The 15,986-nt window shown below is 39.3% G+C and overlaps 1 protein-coding gene across 3 annotated transcripts in view; it reads right to left on the bottom strand.

The window, feature by feature from the left end:
* Positions 1 to 15,683, bottom strand: part of LOC137962002 (nuclear pore complex protein GP210) — a 60,473-nt gene extending 44,790 nt beyond the window's left edge. For 2 of the 3 annotated variants that reach the window (XM_068808687.1, XM_068808689.1), the window contains exons 1-8: positions 15,374 to 15,683; positions 14,376 to 14,641; positions 5,512 to 5,687; positions 5,150 to 5,366; positions 4,537 to 4,883; positions 3,637 to 3,816; positions 2,715 to 2,853; positions 2,484 to 2,632 (exon numbers count right to left, since the gene is read on the bottom strand). In XM_068808687.1, the coding sequence (XP_068664788.1) occupies positions 2,484 to 2,632; positions 2,715 to 2,853; positions 3,637 to 3,816; positions 4,537 to 4,883; positions 5,150 to 5,366; positions 5,512 to 5,687; positions 14,376 to 14,641; positions 15,374 to 15,543 (1,644 nt within the window). In that variant the 5' untranslated portion in view covers positions 15,544 to 15,683. Of the gene's footprint in view, positions 1 to 2,483; positions 2,633 to 2,714; positions 2,854 to 3,636; positions 3,817 to 4,536; positions 4,884 to 5,149; positions 5,367 to 5,511; positions 5,688 to 12,144; positions 12,249 to 14,375; positions 14,642 to 15,373 lie in introns of those variants that run through there. The other variant, XM_068808688.1, reaches the window with a different exon arrangement.
* Positions 15,684 to 15,986: the final 303 nt, after the last annotated feature.

The raw sequence follows: 15,986 nt of genomic DNA, 5'->3' as shown, positions 1-15,986 counted from the left end.
CAACTTCTTTCGTAATTACAACATCCCGAAAGAAATTGCAATCAACCTCCATATGTATACTTCATTGTTTTTTTTTTTTTTGAAAAGGATATATATATATATATTAACAAGAGAAAAATTACAAAGGAAGAGGGAGCAAATCCCTAACAACAAGAGATTACAAGGTCGCTCCCTGCTTGGCAAGCACATTTGCTGCCGAATTTGCAAATCTCAGAATGTGAGACCAAATACGAGAAAAGAGTGAGGCAATTTCTAGAATCTCATAAAAAATGTCCCAATGGCACCACAGGGGAGGGGATCCACACACACCGACCAATGACCACCTTCGAGTCTCCTTTAATGTAGAGAGGGCCACTACAGTTGTCTCTGAAAATGCGAAGACCATTGAGGAGGTCGTGGAGCTCAACCGACGTTGAATCGGAAATGCCTAATGGGCCAGCATACGAGAAACACTGATTGCTAAATGGATCAGAAATAACTCCCCCAAAGCCAGTAGTCCCGGGATTATCAAGAAGAGTCATCAAAGTTCAACTTTAGGAAACCATGTTCAAAAGGAGTCCATTCCTGCATGACTTGGACCTTGGTCCCAATCTACATCATTGCCAAGTTGTGGAACACCAAAACACTTGGAATAAAGATAACAACCTAATTATCATAATACATGGTCATGGACTCTGTGATAGGAAAGTACAACTCCTAGAGAACAAATTTGACTCATATAAGTTCAATTACTGTGTGAGTCATTACTCTATATTCTACTTAAGCACTAGAGCAAGCAACCACATTTTGCATCTTCAATCTTCCAGCTAACCAAGTGTCTGCTTCTTAAATCTTCCAGCTAACCAAGTGTCTGCTTCTTAAATCTTCCAGCTAGCCAAGTTTCCACCCACAAATAGGTGATATCTAGTGGTGGACTTTTTGCTCAGATTTGACTTACATAATCTACATCTGAAAAAAGTCTCTATTTGTAAGTGAATGTGTGATTAAAAAAACAATCTTTTTTATGATACTTCTTTTAAATACTTCAAGGTTCTTTGAGCTACTTTCAAGTGAACTTTACATGGACACTTCATGAATTAACTCACCCAAATGTATAATTGTAGCATAAATCAACTTTCCAACTAACCTTCAGTACATTGTTCTATCTTTACGTTCATCATTGCTCTCGTCATCAAGATCATTACCTACTTCCATAGGTGTCTCTGTAGGTTTAACCCTAGTAAACCATACTTCTACAGCAAATTGTAACGTACTTCCGTTAGGTTAAGATAGCACCTACCTTACTCTATGTGACTTTTATCCCTAGGAAGTATTTGCAAGAACCCAGATCTTTAGTTTGAAGTGCTGAGCCAAATGCTCCTCGACTTCTTCAATTCCCAGTTTGTCACTTCCTAATAAAATTATATCATATACATATACAATTAATACCACCACTCCAAAAGATCTTTTCAGGACAAATAGTGATTGATCACAATGGCTTCTAGAAAAGCCAAAAGACATTACCACCTTATTAAACTTGTCAAACAACGGCCTACAACTCTGCTTGAATCCATAAATTCCTTTCTTAATATGCATACCTTCCCAATCTCCCTCTGAGCAGGAGGTTGCTCCATATAAACTTTTTCTTAGAGGTCACCATACAAAAAGGCATTTTTTATGTCCAGCTGAAACAAAGGTCATCCCTCTTTCATTGCCACAAATACAAGAATCCTAACTGAGGTCAATTTAGCTACTGAAGAGATGATCTTAAACACATCTACTCCATATGTCTGAGTATACCTATTGGTCACCAGTTGCACTTTGTTCCTGTCAATAGAACCATCTACTTTATATTTCATAGTGTATACCTAACGACACCCCACAATTGTATCATCAAGAGATGGATCACATAGTACCAATGTACCTCAATCATGTAAGGCTTCCATCTCAACATCCATACCTGTTTCCACTTGGGAGATATCAAGGCCTCCTACACTAAAGAAAGAATAGTACATGAGGACAAAGAAAAAACAAACTTTTTAAATTGACCAAATAGGAAATCAAATGAAACAAAAAGGGATGTTTGGTTGACATGCGGACTCCTCGAAGAGCAATTAGAAAATCTAAATCACTTACCTCAAGAACCGCATACAAGGAAGATTTGGCAAAGGAGGTGGAGAGAGAATCTTAGTTGGGGTTTTGGAAGACCAAGTTCAGAGGCAAAGCATGTTGAAGAGCTTTTTACGTTTGTACAAGCCTATTAATTATTTAAGTTGTTTATGGTGGGAGGCTAAGCCAACACGTTGTCGGAAAGAAATTTTCAATATAATCAGTGAAAAGTTATCATGCCAACTGATTAGATATAAAGGCCATCAAGCCATGACAAGTACCATAATTTAGTGAAAACCTCATAGTCCCATAACATGGATGTTCCTCACATCAATGAGATGAGAAAATTGGTAGAGAACATTGCATATCTCATACAAAGATACATATTTCAATACCTCGTCATAATTCATTGAGTCAAATACGGAGACTACTTTAACGGTTGCTTTTCCAGGCCTGTTTGCACGAACAACTCCAGCAGAAGAAACTGAGACAGTGGCAGTATCTGAAGAATACCAGTTGTAATCTCTAAACGTTTTGGCACAACCTGCAGTAGTCAAGAGGAAATTCTTTTTTTTAACAGTGACAAAATGCAATATTTGTAGATATAGAAGCTATAACTTATCTACCTCCTCTTGCTGTTAGCCCAACTTCCTGATAAATTTTAGGGGCCCAAGGGAGGCGAATGATCCATGGAAAACTTTTTTCATTTCCCTTGCTAATTTCGACTGGATTGCAGACTATAATTTGCTGAACAACCTTGAGAACCTACAGAAAGAGTATTAGCATTATGAAGCCACCAAATCAAGTAAATAGCGTCAGTCATTTCATAAGTACCTCTACTGAACATTTGAAGGTAAGACATCAGCGATTAATGTATTTGTGATGGCTTATCCATTTCTCATTTTTATTTAGGTAAACCAAAAAAGTCGTGTGTTTCTGTATGTGCTTGCACACATGCAGGTGTGTGCATGTGTGAGCACAGGCAGGTTTGTCTGCGTGTGTGCACACATGCAGATGAGTGTGTGTGTGTGTGTGTGCACACATACGGGTGTGTATATCTGAATATCTAGTTCTGATAGCCAGACCTGTTCAACTCTAAATTAGCCAGTTCAGCAACAGTGTTCCCCTTTTGTCTAGCAGATACAAATTTGAATTCTCATGTCAAAGTGAGATGAAAAGGACTCAAACTCTGGATCGATTGTAGTAAGAGCAAAGCCCTAAACCATCATACCTACACCAGTTCTTGAACATAGAGAAGGTATGATGGGCATTTGTTCATATTTAACAAGGATAATACATGGAAGATAGTTCTTCGATGGCTCTACTAACAAGAAAAATTACTACATCTATAAGAACCTAGATAATTATATTTGTCTCTTAGGGAGATCGTGTTTCTATAAGTTCCAAAAAAAAAAAAAAAAAAGAATTCATATTTCTTTTTCTTTTTCAAAAAAAAACATACTATAATATCATAGTTTTTCAACATGAAGACGATTCTATGGTCAATTTGGTTCTAGAACATTGCTAAAAACAAGTACACGAGGTCACCTCTAGCTTCTCTGTATTCCCCTTTTTGTAAGAAAGTTTAGCAGTCAAGCTTCCTAAACCCTCAGAAGTCGGTTTGATTAATCTTGAATTCCGCCAACCATGCTTCACACAGGCCTCTTCTGGCACCATGGCAGTATCCCACAGTGCAGGATGGTTGAACAGCAGCCTAACATCATTGTTCTGAAACATTAGAAAGTAACTGATCAACTAAAAGCATAACTTACAATCTTATAAAAAATGCAGATGCAGAAAGCACCTAAATCATTTGATGAGGAATCATGCATAAGCAGGATAAAGTCTTACAGAAAAGCTATCAACTACAAACTTGATTTTGGCCATATTTTTTTATGTTTCAAAAAAAAAAAAAAAAAAACAAGGCCTTATTACTTGCTTCATTACCATTTTTACAGTGTTTTTGTTAATTTCATCATCATAACATTTTAAAATTTTTATTTACCCATTCACTCACCTATTTAGCCAATGATGCGGAATACCCATTACCAGTTCTATTCGTCTCCCTATTGAGTTGTCAAGGTAATGATGTTTTTATCTTCTACTGCTATAATTAGATAGTGACTAGCTCAAAATATGTAAAAAATACCACCTCGAGCACATAAAAATAGGCCCGAAAAATTAGATGACATCAACAACATTTAAGTTGTCCATATAAATGTCAAAGGCTAGTACTTGGGGGACAAAATACTTTCAAGCAACTTCCAAGTGGATTCTCCAGCTAAAGGTGGTTCATCATGGATACCTTGCTGTAGGTGACATAATATCCTGATTTGATTAGAATCCAGTTTCTTAACTTCAATTCACAGTAACTTCCTCATAGCTCCTTTACATAAAATTTTCCCACTCAAAAAGGAAAAACAGAAAACAAAAGAAAGCAAGGGATACCTTTGTAATATATATTTCATATGCATCAGGTCCAGCTGAAAAGGCTTTCATGTGAACAACATATTGTAGCCCAGCAACAATATACCACATATCTGTAGATGAAGTAGCAATTATTCCGTCCATGGGCTCAGCAGAGTTAGTAACAGGCACTAAGTACAAATGTAGTTTTTCTGGGAGAACAACATGCAACATTGATGTCTGCACATGGCCAGCAACTCTAGTATCTTCAACGATGACACTTGTAATCCCTAAGCTCAATGCATCAGCAAGACCCCTAGTGAGATCCACTTCAGCAACAGAGGAGTTGGTTGCATACCACTGATGATAAGGAGAGGGTAATGCAATCACTACATAAATCAAGAAAAGGAAAAAAAAATCAGAATAGCACAAACTGGTCTTATCCAAACTAACCTATAAAGCCTTATTTTAGACATAGTTGCAACCAGATACACTTTTTTGTTTTTTGAACCCACTACAATATGATAACTCCGACTCTTCACCAAGTTTAACATTAAAAACACTAAGCACATAGTGTTTTGCAATGCCAAGAGGTGCTTGCAATCAGATAAGACAGGAACAGTTAGTACAGGAATCAGAAATATCATAAAGAAACCTTGAGGGGTATTTTGGCGAATCACTCTAAGACTGTACTGGAGCAAAGCACCAATAATGACAAAAATTGGTGAAGGTGGATCCAACGACATTGCTTCTGCAACAGTTAAAATAATTTGGTCTCCTACATGCTCAAATTGTGGTTCAAACAAATAGACGGAGACAATTTCTTGCCCAATTTCAGTTCCCCGTACTACATATAAGTCTGACCCAATGCCCTGGAAAGCATAAAAGAAAATTCAGATTAAAATCCAGACAAAAACAATTAATCAGATATATCATGTTATGCATTCAAATGGTCAAATATAACACAATAACAGATTACAATAATTAATAATGGTTCTCAGAAAGAAAAAAACGTACAGTATCCTCCAGTTTTATCTGGGTGTTCAAGTCACCACAAAATCCACCACAGTCACTTAGTGGAGTGTCCCGCAAAGGAACATGAACAAGATGATGAAGAGGCCCATTTACTTCAGAAAGCTTGGGTGTAAGCTCCCACTTAAATTTTAACCCAACCAAAGATGAAAATACATTGTCTGCAAGGCAAGCCAATGATTATCATTAAAATTTCATTTAAAGAGAAAAATAAAGAAAAAATCAGAAGAATAAGAAGGAATCCTGTTCAAAACAAGGGGAGCAATCTCAGGGGAAAAACTTGAAAGCATTGAGAATCATATTTCAATTAAAATGAGAGGAATACAAAAGATGTCCATAGGGAAACAGAGGTAAAAACAAATAGAACATTAACCAAAAAAGCAAAAAATGTAAAAGATACATGAAAAAAAGAAAATCAACACTTACTAACAGAGAGAAGTAAAGAATCACCAACAATGAAGTGTTGTTGGGAAATTTCACTTCTTACAAGAGAATTGACCAATTAATTGTCTTCACAAAGCATTAGGTTCCAGGTAATGCGTGATAATATCCATTTCTTTTTTATAAAAATGAGAGAAACAATTCCATAAAGAGAAGCCTAAGGAGAAATGTACATCAAGACCAATCAATGAGGATTAGAACACCCCATTCTCTTTTAACTTTTGTTCTCCTTCATCTTTCCTGAGTTTGATGGTTCAGATAACTAAGAGACCACTTCCACATCCAGGAGTTGTTATGGCAAGCAGCGTTTTGCTACAATTATCAGGACCATTTTAGTAGAAAGAAATAGCAGGAGTTTTGAAGGTAATTGAAGGTCTATAGGAGGGTTATTGAGTGTTTAATTCACTAATAGCAGTTAGAGTAAGTAATACCACTTCCTTTTTTTTTTGAAAAAGAAGTAATACCACTTCTAATCACCTCCATAGTGCTGTCCTGAGAGAGAACTGGAAGGACGTGGTTGTCTTCTCCTCCTAGAGGCCCACTTCAGTTGTGCAAGTCCCCTCCTCAAGAAGGTTGGCTTAAACTTAACTTTGAAAGTTTTTGTAAAAGATAAATTGAGAAGAACCAGAGGAGAGAGAGAGAAGAGGCACGAGAGCAAGGAGTGTGATTGTTGCTGCACTCGATGGAGGTCAGAAGTCAACCTCTCCTTCTATTAAATACTCACTTTAGTGAAAATAGAGTACAAGTACAGAAATACACCTCTACACTAACCTCTCTAAAACCTCCTAATTACAAGAGTAAAGTTGTAAGTTTGAAATAGGAGAAAGGAAAAATGAGGGAGACAAGAAGGAGACGAGAGAGAAGAAGCAGCCAAGAGTGCTGCGCTGGTTGAGGGCTCAGACATCGAGCCCTCTCCTTCTAATAAAGCCACTTACATGTAAATACAGTAAAAGGACATTTCTGCCCCTCATTATAAATTCTCTCATAACCTCACAAATACAGATCAGAATTAAATGAAAATTGAAAACTAGAATCCTAATATGAAGTCTAGCTCACTACATCTTTGTGAGAGATATAAGAGAATGAACAATGACCAAAATACCCCTAGATCAGTATTTTAACACTCTCCCTAAAGCTAGGGAGTAAATGTCAAATAGGCCCATCTTGTCACAAAATGCCAAATGTTCACATCATTCATGGGTAAAGTAAACACATTACCAAGTTGTACAGATGACTTCACTTATAGAGTAACAATAAAATGGTAATCGACCTTGATGTTTTTAGTCCTCTCGTGGAACTCGCTATGAAAATGGCAGCTTGATTGTTACACCTCATTACAATAGGCTCTGAAATGTAAAATTCAAACTCAACAAGAACGGATTTCACCCACATAAATTCATTAACTTTGTACGACATCGTCCTATACCCTGCTTCATCGCAAGATCAGATCATGATGGTCTATTTCTCACTCTTCCAACTCATTAGTTTTTTTTTTTTTTTTGAAATATGGTGTATAAACTATTAAAAGGAGAGAGAAAAGTACAAACAAACCTAGCTAGATGGATGTTCCTCCACAACAAGGTGTTGGAGCGAAATACCCAACTTAGCCTAAATGTCTGCCAAATGATTGGCAAAACGAGGAATATGCTTCCAATTGCAATTTAAAGAAGAAATTAAATTACAAATATTTGAATACATATCCCATTGATGCCATGGTGGCTGGATAGACTTTGCACATCAATCAATAACTGTTTTTTAGTTCCCTTCAATGCAGAGGAGACCTATGAGCCGGCTTGTAAAGATTTGAATCCCGTTAACCAGTCCAGAGAGTTCTGTTGTGGTGGAGTCAGAGACTCCAAGCGACCCAACGAAGGAGAAGAGGAGACAGCCGTTTGCATTGTGGATAACTCCTCCATAACTCGCAGGTCCCGGGCAGCAAAGAGCACTCCCATCGAAGTATAGCTTGTAGTTACCCGTTGGTGGAGGTGCCCAGATAGCCATAATCAGAGGGCAGGAAGGCTAAGACAACCTAGCAACCAGCTGCCAATTTCCTCTAAGATTGGAACTGTTGAAACTTCTAAACTCTTTTCGGGTCAGTAGCCAAGTTGTTACGTGGCCTGCAATGTTATCAATCAATATTTCAGTAGGGGTAGATTTAAAATTGAATTTTCTCCTGTTTCTTTCCTTCCATAATCCTCATAGGATATGCCCTATTCAACATGAGAGAAGCATCTTTCCAAGCTTTTGGAGTCTAGCACTAGTGATTGAGAGGATAGTTGATGACAGATGTTTATGAGGCGCAATACTGAAACCAATTTAAGAGGGTGGTCCAGATAGTATGGGCATAATAGCAAGATAAGAGTATATGATTGGCAGTTTCTAGAGCATTTTGGCAGAAAGGACAAGAGGGATCATGGACGGGGGTTCCACGCCGAATTAAAGAATATGAGGTAAGGATTTTATTTCTACAAGCGCTCCAGATAAAAAAAATTGCACTTGAGGAGAGGGGGGGCAAGGAGGGTCCACAGGCGGCGGCCGCAGGGTGATTGGACTGATTTGAAATGGGTTAGTGAGGAAGTTGTAAGCTGATGCAGTTGAGAAGGTACCTTTTGTACAAGGGGTCCAGATCAATGTATCAGTGGTAATCCGGGGTTTAGCCGTAGAGATGCTAGAGAGGAGTTTTTTTTTTTTTATAAAAGTGCGTATATTGATAAACAAGGGGAGGAAAATACAAACCTAGCTTTGGGGGCCTGATTCCACAACAAAGTGTTGGAGAGACACACCCGCCTTAGCCTGAGAGTCTGCCTGGTGGTTAGCAGAGCGCGGAATGTGGTTCCATTTAAAGTTTAAACGAGAAAATAAATTACAAATTCCATTGAACATATCCCAATGGCGCCACTGGGGTTGACCATGGTTAGCACACCAATTGATGCTAGAGAGGACATTAGAAGCCAGAATAGCTTCAAAATCCGAGAGAGCTCTTCGGAGGTTCAAATTCCAGCCCCCGGTTTCAGACTACAGATCTGAGATAGAAGCATCAAAATTTCTTGCTAGGGTTGAAATAGACTCATAGCTGGCTGGATCGTCCAATCCACCAATCGGACCAAAATTTTGTGTAGGTCCCATTACCGATGTAGCATTTAATAGCTTTCGAGGTCCCATTACCGACATAGCATTAACAACTTTCGAGGTCCCATTACCAACGTAGCATTTAACAGCTTTCGAGGTCCCATAACCGACGTAGCATTTAACAGCTTTCTTGAAAGAAGGAAGTAACATGGTTATTTTTTTCCAAACAGGGGATAGTCGATAGTGTCTTCCCCCCTCAGTCCATCAACCCAGATGTTTGTGGGCTTTGGCAGCAACTAAAGCCCTCCAAATCAGATCAGAGAAGAGATTGAATCCCCAGATCCATTTTAGGAGGAGAGTAAAATTCGTCGAGAAGGGGAATATCTAGATGGAGATTTCTCAGGGTTTGATCAGGAGCCGTCGGTTGGCCAGATGGCAGGTTTGTGGACGGTGTTCTGCACGAGATAAGGGAGGGTGTACCAGTCGAGGGGACTGACACGTTAGGGTTGATGGATGGATTGGTCAGGTGAGGTGGAATAATTTGAATTTCTTACGGGTTTGTTAGGGAAAGGACGGCGAGGGGATGGGTTTTCTGGATTTCAACTTTTGTATTTTTCCTCGGGAAAATAAGCATAGCGGGTTCCAAGGGGACCGGCCTTTGTTGAGTTAGATCAGTGTTGACCCGGTCCTCTCTTAACTCTATATTGGCCCAGACCCGGTTTGACTCGGTGCTCCCTAGAACCGAACTAGACTGAGTCGGACTCAGTACAGTATCTTGCAAGTCAGGAACCATGGAGGGGAGGAACGACCATCTCACCGAACTCCAGAATAACCCAGGCGGAGTAACCACCAGAAATAAGTTGAACTTGGTGAGAGCCACTTACCGGAGATTTTGGTCGGAGGAAGAATCTTTCCCCAAGGAGGTTGGTCGGTTGGTCTTCGGCCCAGATGAACTCGCTAGACTTTCTAGGGTATGGCAACATCGGAACTCCGTGGGGATGCCTCGAGCAACAACCCAGTGGCCAGTGAATGGATTGTTGAGGTCGAGAGCCCAGTTCTCCATGTGCAGAACTAAGGAGTTTGCTGCACTCATGATACCTTGCATCATACATCAATCTTCTTTCGATTCGAAAAGGATGAGCCATCTTCTACCCTGATTATTGGTGATGGCCTGTAGCTTGAGCATAGAGGCTATGCTTCAGATTCAAGCTTCGATTTGCTTGGCTGAGTGAGTTGTAGTCAGGGTAAGTTGAAATTACTGCCGTCGTGGACAGTCACTTAGCTCCTTCGATTAGGGCTTGGTCCGGAAGTATCAGGGAGGTGTGGCTCTCTTGGTGATGAATTTGGGGTGGGGGCAAAGGGAGAAGTAGGGATTTGCTCTTTGGTTTTATTTTTATTTTTTTGGGTGGGAGGTGGGGGGCAGCTGAGGCCGAAGGTGGGGCTTTGGGGAAGAAATAACATACCCATAATTTTTGGACCCCGACGCTACGTGATGGAGCACTTGAGTTTTCCTCCGCAGTACTGTGTGTGGATTTAGAACTCCAGATATCCTGTGAAAAGAGATCTTCTGGAGCTTCTTCCTATCTTGCCGACCAAGACGGTGATGAAGGCCTTTGCAGCTCTGATTGGAATGGAGATGAAGGACATCTTTGTTCCGGACTGGGAGAGGACGCGGATTGCTTCCCCATTTCTCTCTCTCTCTCGTCGAAAGCAGATGGACGCGTTTCCATTCTGGAAGTTGAGGGTTGAGGAAATCCTCCTCCTCGAGGTGCGGCTGACGACAGTTTGCCAGCCTGGGTCATTTGTTGCCTGTCGCAATCTGGATTCATCTTCGGGCGTACCATGTTGATGCAGCTGCTACTGCCGCGCTGGTTGGATCTGAGCGGTTCCAATGTCTGTGGCTTGTCCCACTCGGAGAGGTGGGGCAAAGATAGAGATGGTTGTGGGGAGAGGATGTCAAAGGGCCCCCCAGGGGGTCAGGGCAGGTGATCTCCCATGGCGGGCCATATTTGGTTAACTTTTTTCTTTGCTTTTCCAACTCATTAGGTTACCCCCAACAAAACAACGATACCTAGTGGTAGACCTCTTATCCCTCTTGCATCCTACATAATCAGCATCAAAGTATCCCAACACATCAATCTTCTCGTGAGGACTATACAAAAGACCCTTGCAAGGAGCACCTATTTTAAAATCCTATGAGTAGCTTCTAAGTGTATTTTCCTTGGGTTTTTCCATGAATTTACTAACCAGTCCCACAACAAATGATCAGTATTTTAATAGAGATGTTTGTTTTTCCTTTCAATAACTCCATTTTGCTAGGGAGAATATAAGCACAAAATTTGATGATAATATTGTGTAGATTACAAAATGAAATAAACATTTGATTAAGAAACTCAAGGCCATTATCTGTATGAAAAATATGAACGTTGGTGTCAAACTGATTTTTTATTTCATTGAAAAAATTCACAAATAAATAGAAAACTTCCAGCTTCTCCATAAAGAGATACACCCATGTAACTTTGCTAAAATCATCCATAAAGGAAACAAAATACTTGAAACCAAAAGGACTTGAGACCCAACATGGGCCTCATGCATCAAAGTGGACTAATTTAAAAAACTCGAGAACTATGACTAGAACTAGCTTGACTATGTTTCTCAAGTTGACAAGACTCACAATCAAAGGTAAGGACAGCTAGCAAAGACGAAAAAGACTATTGAAGCTTAATTGGTGATGGATGTCTCACGCACAAGTGCCACACGCGTGGAGAATCTTTAGTTTTAAGAGCCACTGCCTTTGAAAAGGATACATCATCCAAAAAATAAAGCCCTCATTTCTCATGTTCTGAACCAATCGTCCTCTTCGTTAGCAAATCATGAAAAACACAAAAAATAGGAGAAAAGGTTACAAAACAATTTACAGATTTAGTGATATAACTAACAAACAAAAGGTTTACAAGAAAGTTTGAAACAAATAGAGCTAAATTCAAAGACAATTGAGGAGTAGAGTGAACAATACCCTCTTCCTGAATTAGGAAAGTAGACCAATCAACTAAAGTCACATATGATAGGAGTGAGAAGGAGTGATAAACTGAAATAAAATGGACATACCTGATATGTGTATGGATGCTCCTGAATTGCTGATTCGGGAGAGAGAATGAGACACATTCAGTTTTTGCATGCCTATGCTCACCATTGTGGCACTTGTAAAGGAAACGGAATTTGGCTCCGTAGTAGTAATGGTAGGTGTGGCAATCAACTAACAAAACCTTTGAAGCAGTTATTGAATTTCTTCTTGTGGGCCGGTATATAGACCATTCTTTCTTCCTGTCATAGTAGAGTTTGCCCATGCTAGCTTTCCAAATTTCTTCCAACATTTATCTGAAAATGGTTTATTGTCCCATTTTTCATTACATCCACAGCCTCGAGTAGAAAATTCTCGACCACGACTCTACTACTACTACCCCCACAACTTCTAGTCTTAGACTTATTAAATGACAAATGAAGGTTGAGAGCAATTGCATCAATAACTTTTGTATCTCCTCATTTTACCAACCACTGCTCCTTCTGCTTGAACCACACAATTAAACTTTTGTACAAGAGTGATCACATCATCATTAGCCAATATCCATCAAGAAATCTTGCCACCAGAATTTGATTTATCTCCTTACAAATAGCATCCGAATTCATAGTAAAGGAATGGAAAGTACTAATTTCCTGCAAAATACCCATTTCAATAACCGATCTATCACCCTTTTGCATGTTAAAATATTTCACCAACAACCCATATATTCTAGATAAATTGCTTTATTGGGACAAGATGGAAGCCAAAGTAGTCCACATTTCTTTCAAAGTTCCACAACTCAAGATTTGATCACTAAACCTCGATTTCATGCTATTGACCAACCAAGTCATCACTTGATCATCTTCTACCTCCCAATCTTCAGCTATAGGATTAGAAGGATCATCCCTCGTGTAATCAATCTTCCTCTTTGCCTTTAAAAACATAAGGACAGATCAGGACTAGTTTACATAATTCAATCCATTCAACTTCACTAAAGTAATCTGAATGGAGTGAGTGTCTATTGTCCGAACTCTTAGAAGGCTTAATTATAGCAACATGTTTGCTTGAATCAGCCATTTAATCTCATGAATATACTGAGACCATAACCAAAGTGATACACTGAATCCAAAATACCAATAAGGACAAATTCCATCGTGCTCATGTCAAGTGGCCCCTACACTTCTCAATTACAGCACAATCACACGAAGCAAGAACAACCACAATCTCCAATTTCATTAGAAATTAACACAAATCTCATTCCAAACACCAATAAATAGGGTTGTCGAAGACGCAGGCACGGATTGAGTATAAAGACCAATAGATGTCCCTTTATGGGCAGTAAAACATAAGAAACTGCTTAATTAGTAGTTGAGGCTATCAACCAGATGGTTATGGAAAGAAAAAAGAGGGAAAGATCTGACCCTTACCCAACCAGTAGAAAAACTGTTTAAAGACACCTTCAGTAGGGAACAAAAAATCATGGAGAAAACCAAAGAATGTGTGAAAGAACCTCCCAAGATCGATTTCATCGATGTAAAATTGAAATATGAGAAAGGAGAAGTGAGAGAGAAAAGAAGGAAACGAGAGAGAAGAAGCAACCAACAGTGCTGTCTTGGTTGAGAGTTCAGAAATCGAGCCCTCTCCTTCTACTAAAGCCACTCAAGTGAAAATTACAGTAAAAGGACATTTCTGCCCCCTCATTACAAGATCTCTCATCACTTCACAAATATAGATCAGAACTGAATGAAAATTAAAAATTAGAGCCCTAATGTAAAGTCTAGCTTACTGCATCTTTATGAGAATGTAGAATGACCAAAATGCCCCTACATCAGTATTTTAACAACAAGTCATAAAAGCTTGAAAATCAAACCACTTAACTATAATAGGAAGCAGAACATTTTCCTATCCTAGAGGGATAATCTGTAGAAGGTTAATGATCAGAATACCCTTTACTTATAATTCAAGGCCTCGTGAGAGGAGGTGCCTTTGGAGATCGATCGGGTATGGTCCTTCATGTTTTCTCTGTTCCCTTGGGTGTTTTTGACTCTTCAGAGGCAGAATTGCCAGCTCTCCTCCATAGTTTAAGGCTATATAAGCAATTAGTCACAGCTACCCTTGTTATCAAAGGAGATTGTATATTAGTCATTAGTCATTAGTTGGCTCTAGAAAATGACACATCCCTAATTGCAGTTACTTCATGTCAATGATGAGATTCATTTCTTCGTAGGGGTATGCTTTTTGTTGGAATTCGTCTTTTTATAAATGTTTTTCAATGTACCTTCTTCATCGAAGGCAAGAACCTGAAGTGTGGCAAGCCCATCAAGGTCAAGCTTAACTGAGTGATGAAAAATACGGATCTTGGAGATTTTGCCAATAAAAACTTCACAACGAATAACAGTTCCAGTCCGAACATCAGCAGCATAAACAGCAGTTTCCTTTCTGCCACTATAAGGGGCAACTGATATCAGCCGAGCACTCGTCGAACAATGATCAGTACCATTGTATTCGGGTTGGACAAAAAGAACATCATGGTGATCCCAAGACCTGCAAGTAAATAAGGTCTCAAAGTTATTGCAGTATGTAAAATTAATAGATAGGAACATTAAAAGTCAATTTGAGAAAATGATATGCAGAAAAAAAAAGTAAGCCAGGGTGTAAAATGAAAATTTTAACATATCGTACATGTTTATTTGTACTGTAGTTACATTTATTCTTAACATATCACGTATTCATATGAATGAGAGGATCTGGAGAGGATCTGGAGCACTGGATTCAAGAGTTTTTTTTTGAATACATTGATTCAAAACTAAGAAGGTCATAATCGTAGGCAGACTCTCTCAACAAACAGATATGGACTTTCTAAACAACTAATAACAGCCACTCAGAGCTATTTGCTATACGCTAAATACTTTTGTTTTCATCAGCCGTTCATGATCTAACATGTAAAGATTACGTCCAGGAATACTCCCTGGCTCGAGACTGGGAACCAGAGACTTGATCTAGAAACTGTTTTATTTTCAAAATCTAAACAAACCCATATACATTGGATCTTTCTCCCCTTTCAGAGCACTCACATATGATTTAACCACGAAACAAGCACTTAGAAGAGCGAAACCATCAAACTCCAAACAGTTGGCAAAATAACAAAACGGGCATAAACGATCTATTCGAAATCCTTCTAAGCCAAGTAATAGACAAACAGTTCAAGGAGAAAAAAACTAAAGAACAAAGGAACCAAAAATGAATGGAAAGCTGAAAATGAAGTAGGAACCCTACCAAGAGAAGCAGCCATCACTTCCTTGAAGCCGATACTCGACAGGATTAGTCATACGAGGAGGCAAAAGGACTGTTAGATCGGCAATGTGAGGACCGGAAGCTGAGTGAGAAAGTGAGGGAAAAATCACCAGCAGCAGTAATAATCTGGAGAAAACTACTCTGAAACCCATCTGGACACATTCCACTGTAGGAAGCTCCAGGATTGAAAAGACAGGAGCGGCGACAAGTGTCAGAATGTTGATCTTCAACAGAACTTGTTTAGGAGAACCCTAGCAGCTGCGAACGATGAAGAAGGACGGAAGGAGGCGATGCGAGGTAGAAGCGGTTCTTTTGTTTGCAGTACATGAAACCGCGGGAAACTACACCCTGAGAGGAGCACGTGGCTCGGCATTATTCGTGTGAGGAACCTGGGTACGTTCGTTTTTTTTCAGTTTTGCGAGTGCCTCCTGCGAAATGTGTGCGCTGTGGTCGGCTGATCGAGACCGTTCATAGCTCAGCTCGCAAACAAATGACGTGGCTGACAGCCGCTGCCACGTGGTTTCCACATCATCTTTATTTATATTTTTCTTTATGCATAATTTCTGTATTTATTACAGTTTCGTAGTTTCTAAAG

This window comes from Aristolochia californica, unplaced genomic scaffold, assembly GCF_029961685.1.
Source record: "Aristolochia californica isolate CCGP_79_NKW_82.1479 unplaced genomic scaffold, dmAriCali1.0.hap1 SCAF_4, whole genome shotgun sequence".
Lineage (NCBI taxonomy): Eukaryota > Viridiplantae > Streptophyta > Magnoliopsida > Piperales > Aristolochiaceae > Aristolochia > Aristolochia californica.
The sequence above is the reverse complement of the archived record's forward strand: the minus strand, read 5'-3'. Positions and strand labels throughout refer to the sequence as shown.